The following is a 10140-nucleotide window of genomic DNA, read 5'->3' on the forward strand; positions in this document are numbered from 1 at the left end:
GTACGTATACATATATAACACACATATGTATATATGTATAACACATGTACATTTACATGTATAATACATTATATACAACACATGTACGCATATATGTATAAATACATATATAATGTATTACATTATACACACACACACACACACACACATACATACACACACAAGGTGACGGAGGAAAATGTGTACCCTTTTTGTTGGCATTACTTTGGATAAAGTGGACAGAGAACGCGTCTCGGAAAAGTGACACTTCAGACCCGACCTTGGTCTTCAGGAGGCTTTTAAGGAAAGACACCTTCCCACAAACCTAGTTTGGAAAAAGCTGGCTAAAGTAAAAAGGTACTTAAGTGCGCACAGGGGCCGCTCCCTCATCGCCTCGACTGACACTGGACAGTTCCCGGCCACCGCCACTAGAGGGCGCCTCGGGTCCCAGCCCCCAGGAGGCGCCTTGGCCCCAGTCACTGCCACCGTGACACCTGGTACCGTCCCCGCCCCCCCAACCCCCCTCCACCGCCTCAAGGCCCCGAAGTCCGGAGTAAGGACAGAGGGCAAGGGAGGCGCTAGGAAGCCCTAGTGAATCGCGAGGGGTCAGCAGGTCCTCAGAGAGAGGACGTCCTCAAGATCGCAAAACCAACCACTGCCGTAAGTCCTCATTCCCTTCGGGACAACCCGCTTCCGGCGCTTTTAAACAAGGAAATACTGGATGCATCCAATCCTCCTCCTTCTTTCGCCACCTAGTTAGCATCGGTTCCTCGCCAGGGGAGCCTCAGACAGGCCGTCTACGGATACCAATCAGCGCTCAGGAAAGACGCATGCGTTCTGGAACGAACGTGACGTACAGTGAACTTTGACCTAAAGACGACCTCTTTCCTTCTCCCCCGCCCTCGCTGTGAAGATGGCGCTCTCCAGGGTGTGCTGGGCTCGGGCTGCTCTGTGGGGTTCGGCGGTCACCCCCGGACCTTATGTCACCCGGAAGCTGCAACTTGCTCGCCCTCGCGCTGGCCTGGCCTGGGGGGCCCCTCGGTGAGGGACGTGGGAGAAAGGAAAGCGTTTCTGATGTTCAGGCCCTTCCAGTCTCTCAACCTTGTTTGCATGCCTTTTCTTAATTCTTAGCGTTACACGTCCTAGCCCCGGGTTTTTATTCTGCTCAGAATTCGCACCCCGATCCCTACTAGTCATATGGCTTCCTGACCCGCTTCAACTTTCAGGGCTCCATATTGTCCGAATCCCCCACGTATTCCGAGCTCTTTCAGCCTCCCTTTTTCTACTCAAGCTTTACGGCTGCTTGTCTGGATCCCATCTCTCTGGCCTTAGCCTGCTGTTCAAATGGTCCCTCAGGCCTTGCGCTGCCTGCAGACTCATACCCACACCCAACATTCCTTCCTGTCTGATCTTTCATCTGCCCGATCTGTTTCTCTTTTCTGATCGCTTATCTCTTCCTGAGCCCAAGATCTTCCTTGGATTTCAGAAGTTTCAGGCCTTAGCATACATTCCGTGAGACCTGGTGTTTTACATTAGTGTGAACGGACTCCAGGACTGATGCCCAGATAGTCTCTTTGATCTTCCTTGTAGGTCTTCAAACCTCCACCTTTCTCCAAAGGCAGATGTGAAGAGCTTGATTTCTTATGTGGTGACCAAGACCAAAGTGATTAATGGGAAATACCATCGTTTCTTGGGTCGTCATTTCCCCCGCTTCTATGTCCTGTACACAATCTTCATGAAAGGTAAAACCAAAACAGAAATCCCTTGAATCAGTTCATGAGCAATGTCAAAGAGTTAGAATGAGTAAGAGTGTTTGCATGTTCTGCTATGTGATGTGAGCTGGGGGGGGGGGGTTCTGTTTCATAAATGCTTGAGCGTGAAATAAATTCTTTTAAGTTAGCACTTCTGGAGAATGTTTCTAGAAAAGTATTATGACAACAACTTCTGAGAGCATCCGGAGGGGGATGCCTATAGGTATTTTTGCACTTTTCTTAACCATACGCAGCTGCCTATTATGGAAATTCTTTGACATGCACCAGGCCAGATGTCTATGGCTGCACAGACCTGCCCTGTGATTTATCAGTGGACTTGGCCCATAAGCAGATGTGGTTTAATGGTTATCACAAATCTATAGGTAGCATATTGTGGAAATTGCACTACATATACTTGTTTTCTGGATGTTTTCATTAAAATCAAAGCTGAGCTAGTTACTAAGAGATGGTATAATGACACATGTCCACTCTGGTGCCAGACTGCCTGTGTTCAAATCCTAGCTTGTCACTGGCTATGTGATTGGACTAGTTACTTAACCTCTCTGTTCCTTGTTTTTTTCATCTGTAAAATACAGAAAATAATAATAGAACCTACCTATTGGCCCACATGGTTGTGAAGATTAAATACATCAGTATTTGTAAAGTACTCATGGCCTGATCATAGTATGTGCTCAATAAATGTATCTCTATTATTATACTCTGTACTTTTATCATATCACCAATTACAACAAAGTACCATATTGTCAGCTGTGAATATTATCATGATTATTACTAGCTTCATGGAAAATCTAAAGTAGAAATAGAATGGCTGCTTTCTCTGCTCCCAGTTTATAGCTATGATTAAATGAGAAAAAGGTCCGAAAAAATATTTTGGTTGGTTTGTTTTTAAGCTTTTGACTGTGTAAAGTTTTAAATGTACACAAAAGTAGAGAGAATAATGTGATGAATTTCCATATACTCAGTCTCACTTCAACAGCTACCAACTCATGGCTGCCGGTCTTACTTCATTTATACACTTGCCTTCTCCTGTATAATTTTGAAGCCAACCTACACATTATATCATTTCATTCATAAATATGAAAGCATTTTTAAGAACTAAAGTCCTAGATAAAATGTAAGAATAATCATCGAATGAAGAAAAAAATTGAACCATAGAAATATGTTGAATTATAGTATTTCTAAAAGTGTTCTAGAAAGAAGGTAAGTTAATATCTGGTTGGGGAAAAGATAAGGTTAATTGAGCAAGACTTCCTGAAGTTAGGGAGCTTTTGAATTTTTTTTATTTCTAAATGTTTATCTCTTTTAAGAGAGAGAGAGGGTGCACACGCGTACAGTAGGTGAAGGGCAGAGAGAGAGAGAACCCCAAGCAGGCTCCACCCTGTCAGCGCAGAGCCTGATGCGAGGCTCGAGCCCATAAGCCGTGAGATCACGGCCTGAGCTGAGATCAAGAGTCGGACGCTCAACTGACACAGCCATCCAGCACCCCTTGAATTTTCATTTTAAGGAGGGAGCAGGCAATGAACCAGAAGAGGGAGACCATTCTATAGTAGATCACAGAAGGCCGGCTTGGCTGGGAGATAGGTAGTGTGTTGCAGGGGAGAAGAATGAGAAAAGAGATACAAGTTGGCCTCACAAGAGTTTTAAGTGTCCTAGTTTAGAGCTCTGATTTAGAGTAATTTTGGGGAGCGACAAGTACGTGCATTGGGGTTAGACATGGAGTTAGGGACCTGTGTGGTAAGATTCACACTGGGATAACATTACACTCTGTCCTCTACTTTAATGAGGCAGGATTGCAGATGTTTTGGGCTGATGCCAAAAAGGCTAGAAGAATAAAGACATATATGTGGAAGCACAATGTAAAGTTTCATCAACTTTCATACCGGGAGATGGAGCATTTGAGACAGGTATGGGCCGGGGGCAGATACCCAGAAGTTCATGGTGAGGTAATTAAAGTTAACTAAGATCTCAAGTGTTTTTTGTTTTGTTTCCTTTCCTATCTTGTTCACCACTGATCAACCTTTTCCCCTTTGCTGTGAGATCAAAGTATCGAACTAAGTAAGAACATCGGGTTATTTGTCAGAATTGGGTTTATTCGGAGTTGTAGCCCTCTACAACAGAGCTCCGTAGAGATTCTGGCATCCTTGCCGAATGAAAGTTGTGGACACTAAAATCGAGTTCATTTCTGAATATATAAAAATCTGCAAGGATCCCAAAGGCAGCAGGAAAGTAGTATTTGGTAGTGACTTGATGGTGTTCACTTTGGTGGTGACTTTGAAACTGAGAGCGAGAACCTAGGACCCATTTGGCACATCAGAAAGAATTTGTTGAGAGATTTGGTATAATGCCAGGCCCTGTACTAGACATTATTTGGGATACAAAAATGAACAAATCAGGGCTTCTGTCCTCAAGGAACTTACCAGCTAGAGGTAGATAGAAATAACCTTGATCCTTCTCTGGGCTGTAATAGAAATTTACTGCACAGTGTTGGGGGGAGGGATTGTCCATTGTATTAAGAACTTACTTGGGTTAAAACTGCGTCTGTGTTTATTTCTGCTTAGTTCCGCCGAGACGTCACCAAGTGTCTTTTCCTAGGTATTATTTCCATTCCACCCTTTGCCAACTACCTGGTCTTCTTGCTAATGTGAGTACAGACTTCTGTCTTCCCAGCGTATTGAAGATATATAGATTTTTTTTTAATTCAAAATTATTTTAAGAAGAACTTTCCATTTCAGAAATAGGCAGAGATTATCACATTTCCTGCTCCAGTCTTCTAATTAGCCACACTTGGTAACACTTGGATTACTGGGTTAGCTGTAGGTGTAGGTAGTGTAGACTTTTTCTGCCTCTCAGCTGCCCCTGTGTGTTGTGAAATAAGATTATGACCTTTTCCATCATCCCTAGAGGCAGCAACCCACTCCCTGAGAGGCTTAGCAATTTGGGACAGTTTTTTTAGGAGAGAAACGCATTTCATATTCTGATCACATAAATCTTTACTTTGTATCCAAACACGACACTTTTGATGATTGATTGATTGATTTTTTAAGTTTATTTATCTTGAGAGAGAGGAGAGAGAGAATCTCAAGCTGGCTCTGCACTGTCAGCACAGAGTCCAGTGCAGGGCTAGAACTCACGAACCGTGAGCCGTGTGACCTGAGCCGAAGTCAAGAGTTGGATGCTTAATCGACTGAGCTACCCAGGCCCCCCCCCCCCCCCGCAAAGATGACACTTTTAAACTTTGATCTTGTGTGTTGTTTTAGTTATCTGTTGCTACATAACAAACAACCTCAAAGCTTAATAGCTTTTCATGGTTTCGTGGGTCAGGAAATTGGGCAGGGTTCAGGTGTGTGACTGATTTTTCTCTTCCGTGTGATGTTGACAGAAGTCTCTCAGTGATATTTAGCTGATGAATGGACTGGTCTGGATGATCTAAGGTCACTCTTATGTCTGGTGCCTTAGCAGGGATGGCCAGAAGGCTGGGACTGTCAGAGTGCCTATATGTGGCCTCTTTAATATGGTGGCCTCAGAGTAATAGGACTTCTTACACGGCAGCTCAGGGCTCCAAGGGTGAGTGTTTCAGCAAATAAGAATCCGGGTGGCCTTTTATAACCTAGCCTTGGAAGTCACAAAGACTCACTTCTGCTCTGCTTTATTGGTTGAATCAGTCACCCAGATTTAAAAGTAAGGGGGACATAGACCTTCCTTCTCAATAAGAGGGATGCCAGAGAATTTGTGGCCGTGCTTTAAAACCACCACACATGCAGAAAATGAATTAAAAAACAAATTTGACTTTCACATTTTATTTTTTTTTTTTATTTTTTTTATTTTTTTTTTTTATTTTTTTTTTTCAACGTTTATTTATTTTTGGGACAGAGAGAGACAGAGCATGAACGGGGGAGGGGCAGAGAGAGAGGGAGACACAGAATCGGAAACAGGCTCCAGGCTCTGAGCCATCAGCCCAGAGCCCGACGCGGGGCTCGAACCCACAGACCGCGAGATCGTGACCTGGCTGAAGTCGGACGCTTAACCGACTGCGCCACCCAGGCGCCCCGACTTTCACATTTTATATACCATACGGACTGTGCAACAGCTTGAGGTTGTCACCATCCCATATAATGACCAGCTCTGTCTGCATCTGTCTTCCGGTCTGTCCAGCATATGTTCTTCAGATGCTTTGGTTCAAAAGGAGTCATTTTATCCAATTACTGCATGCGAGGCTATTCCACCACTGCTTGCTTTCACAAACCTCAGTAATGTTGCTTGAAATTGTGCTTCCGTGTCTCTTAAACCTTGGTCTGAGACTCATTTACAGAACAGTGAGGTAGGAAGTAATGTCTCCATTTCTTCTTTCTAGTATTCATATCTGCCAAATGCTTTCTTAGATCGCTTTGAAGATGCCGGTTTCAGCAAGTGACATTGTGATTCCTTTTCCTTTCAGGTACCTGTTTCCTAGGCAGCTACTGATCCAACATTTCTGGACCCCAAAGCAACAAATTGATTTCTTAGATATCTATCATGCTCTCCGGAAGCAGTCCCACCCAGAAATCCTTGGCTATTTAGAAAGGGTTATCCCTCTCGTTTCTGATGCAGGACTCCGGTGGCATATGACAGAGCTGTGCACCAAGGTATTCCTCTAGCTAACCCTTCCTGCAAACTAGGACTCTTGTTAGATCCAGTTTGCACTAAAACTAGGAAAGAGGGCCAGTCAGGAGCTTCCTAACCTCTACCAATCTCTTGGCTCTCCCAAGATACAGCATGGTACCCACCCAGCAATACATGATATCCTGGCTCTGAGAGAGTGTTTCTCTAACCATCCTCTGGGCATGAACCAACTCCATGCTTTGCAAATGGTGAGCACTTCGAGGCTTTCTCTGTTCCGCAGCCTCGCCTTGCCTCAGGTTCTGTGTATGGTAATGCCGTGCTGACTTTCTCCTCCTGTGTCGTTGCGTTACAGAAAGCCTTGAGTCGAGCCATGCTTCTCACACCTTATCTGCCTTCTTTCTTGTTGAGACACCGTTTAAAGACTCATACCACTGTAATTCACCAACTGGACAAAGCTTTGGCAAAGCTGGGGATTGGCCACCTGACCCCTCAGGAAGTGAAATCGGTAAGAATTTGATGGCAATATCAACCCTCAATCCTTGGTGGGCTTTTGAGCTCACAGGACTGGGAGCTTACAGAGACCTCCACCATGTTTTGGTTGTTAGAACAAAGCCCAAACTCTTTATTCTTTCACTTCGTTTCTGTGTCTTTTTTTCTCAGTGAACTCATGGGAGGGAATTGCCCAGAGTAGTTTTGGCTTATGGCCTTTCAAAAACCAGGGACACTGTTCTTTAGACCTACTATTTTTGGTTATATAGTTCTCTTTGCTTGTCTTCTTGTCCATTGTAGTTCAGATTGCCACAGAGAAAGGTTTCTTGTGGGGATGAGATTGGTTTTGAATTATTAGTAGGTTTACAGTTCATGGCCATACTTGCTATGTGATTATTGAGGACTGTTTCTCTTCTGGGTGATAATAGGCTTGTTATCTTCGTGGCTTGAATTCTACCCATATCGCTGAAGAGAGGTGTCGAACTTGGCTGGGAGAATGGCTACAGATTTCCTGCAGCCTGAAAGGTAAGACCCATCCTTGTGGTTATGCCACTCAAATTCAAATAATTTTTATATTTTATTCTGAGATTACTTTGGAGTTGATGAGTGAGTACTGTGAGACCCTTATCCTGTGTATAAACTCATTTGCCTACAGGGGCTAAGCAGGTAGTGAAGTAGACTGTGCAAGACAAGAGGCAGTAGCAGGGACTGTGGGAACCAAGACTACATGCATGCCAGTCTGAAGCAGTTTCTCAGCCTCAGCACTATAGATGCTTCATCCTGGGGGGCTACCATGTGCGTTAGAGGGTATCTAGCAGTATCCCTGCCCTCTACCCACTAGATGTCAGTAGCGCCCTCCACCCCAGTTCTGATCATCAAAAACGTCTCCCAACATTGCTAGATGTCCTGTGGGGGAAGGGGGAATAGAATTATCCCGGGTGAGAAGCGCCAGTCTAAAGGCATTCAAACTCAAAACAAAAACACTTGGAGCACCTGGCTGGCTCAGTCGGTAGAGCATACAACTCTTGATCTCAGGGTTGTGAGTTCGAGCTCCACGTTGGGTGTAGAGATGACTTAAAAATAAATCTTGGGGCACCTGGGTGGCTCAGTCGGTTAGGCGTCCGACTTTGTCTCAGGTCACGATCTCACGGTTTGTGAGTTCAAGCCCCGCGTCGGGCTCTGTGCTGACAGCTCAGAGTCTGGAGCCTGTTTCAGATTCTGTGTCTCCCTCTCTCTCTGCCTCTCCCCTGCTCACACTCTGTCTCTGTCTCTGTCTCTCAAAAATAAATAAAACGTTTTTTTTTTTAAGTTTAAAATAAAGACAAATCTTTAAAAAAAAAAACCCCACAAAATCAAAAACAATTGGCTAAATAAAAAGTATCTGAGGGTGGATATTAGGCCTGTGAGTCACTTGTTGGAACCTTTGGCTGGGCTTTGATGTTTTCTAAGCCTGTGAATAGCAGGGTAGGCCTACTAATCTCCTTGGAGCCAAGAAATGTTTCCAGAGCACCAGCTTCTAGCAGAAGAATCCCAAGGGTGACAATAGTTAGTGTTCACTACCATTAGCATCTCTGAATTTTCTCCCACCACCACATGAGAGGCAAGAAGTGAGGATGAGGAGAAAGGAATACCTGGTGGAAGGAAAGGAAAGCATCTGTGGCAGGGACTGGGGTGAAGCAGGGGACCTTCAAGAACAGTAGCCTCTCGATGTCACACCTCCCTGCACTTGGCTTCCTGACTCCAGGATCAAGCCCTGCCCCCTCCCCACCCCCCCCCCACCCCCGCCCCAGGTGACTGTTCTCTGGCCAAACCATTAACATTGATGGTGTTTTCAGAAGCTGAGCTGTCCCTCTTGCTACACAACGTGGTCCTGCTTTCCATCAACTACACCGGCTCAAGGCGCTGAATGAACGTGGAGCGGGTGGCATCATCCTGCAGTCACACAGTATGGCAGCGTGGTACCAAACAGCACCGGCCGGCAAAGCATCTGTGTGCCCTGGCAGGGGTGTGCGGGAGGCAGAGGAGCAGGTGCCCGCGGGCTTTCCAGCGTGGTACCCTCGAGGGAGGGAGCTGGAACCGAAACAGACCCTCTTACCAGAAGTGTCATCCCAACTTCCTCACCATCAGCCAGAGCTGGCAGCAGCCTCCGTACTGGGCTTTAATTGTGACGTTTTGAGTTCAGATCCTAGGAAGTGAGCTTTTGCCCCAGGTGGGGCAAGTCCTAGCAGCCTCGGACTTAACCACTGCCACATTCTTTACAGCTGGGTTTTTGTTAGTTTCCGGCTGGGGAGGGGGGCAGCCCTGTTGAAACTGGAGCATTTACATCTGTGCGTGTCCTTTGATGCTGCCCTCGATCCTTTTTGTGACCAAAAATAGGCTTTTTATTTTTATTTTTATTTTTGGTCCCCTCACTGGGTTAACCACTCCCTTTCCAAGTCCATGAAACACTTTTTTTTTTTTTTTTTTAAAGCAAATAGTTATTCATATATGGGAACATTCTGATGGCAACGATGCAAGGAAATACAAGTGCCACTTGACCCTTTCCGTGTTTATAGCCTTCACCCCACCCTTGTCTTAATTTCCGGGCTGTGGTGCAGCCTCCACAGATCTTAAACTCTGCTACCTCCGCTGAGTTGCGGCAGTCCGGCTGTAACTGCCAGTGGCCGCCTTTGGGCCCTGGATTAAGCCTCCAAGGCACTAACGACCACCCTGCTTGGGAGCCCGGGAGTGGTCTGCGTCGAGAGTACGTTGGGTTTAGCTTTTGTCCCTGTACGCTAGTGACGTGTAATAACTTACTGTTAAATGCATGAAGCACTGTTTTAAAGCCAAGTAAAGACTGCCTGAAACCAGTTGCTGGAAGTGACTTCTGCATACTCAGATGATTTTGCTAAAACTCCTTTGACAAGACGGACGTAACCTAACTAATGGAGACGTAGTCGGTTGGGATAGAAGCTTCTGATGGGACGGAAGTTCTGAGGGAACGGATTTGACACCGATCCTCTGCTCAATATTAACGCGATAACCAGGAACAGAGAATTTTATATATATTATAGATACATAATCTGTAAAGATTATATATATATGATTGTAAAGAAAACGGGATTAGCAGATGAGCCCCCAGGATACGGACTATAGACAGGGAAAAGCTTCAACAGGGGAGCATCAAGCGTGCTCCAGCTTGGGTGCATAAGGGCATACGATGCACGTCAAGTCCTTGACGCTCCAAAGAGAATGTTCTGTTTTTTCTATCGTAAAACATTTCTGTTGTTAACATTAATATCTAACTGACCTAATTGGTTTT

General features: G+C 45.2%; 1 protein-coding gene across 3 annotated transcripts; it reads left to right on the forward strand.

The window, feature by feature from the left end:
• Positions 1–887: 887 nt before the first annotated feature.
• On the forward strand, positions 888–9702 carry LETMD1 (LETM1 domain containing 1). Of its 3 annotated transcripts, XM_030322608.1 has the most exons (9): positions 888–1020; positions 1570–1721; positions 3540–3655; positions 4310–4392; positions 6187–6373; positions 6497–6598; positions 6703–6855; positions 7268–7364; positions 8675–9702. In XM_030322608.1, the coding sequence occupies exons 1-9, from the start codon at positions 893–895 to the stop codon at positions 8743–8745; spliced, it is 1089 nt and encodes a 362-aa protein (XP_030178468.1). In that variant the 5' UTR covers positions 888–892; the 3' UTR covers positions 8746–9702. The 3 variants fall into 3 exon arrangements, with proteins under 3 accessions (XP_030178468.1, XP_030178471.1, XP_030178469.1); XM_030322609.1 differs by lacking the exon at positions 888–1020 and having other exon boundaries at positions 1665–1721; positions 3536–3655; XM_030322611.1 differs by lacking the exons at positions 3540–3655; positions 6187–6373.
• The last annotated feature ends 438 nt before the right edge of the window (positions 9703–10140 follow it).

Source organism: Lynx canadensis, chromosome B4, assembly GCF_007474595.2.
Source record: "Lynx canadensis isolate LIC74 chromosome B4, mLynCan4.pri.v2, whole genome shotgun sequence".
In the NCBI taxonomy this organism is placed as follows: Eukaryota; Metazoa; Chordata; class Mammalia; order Carnivora; family Felidae; genus Lynx; species Lynx canadensis.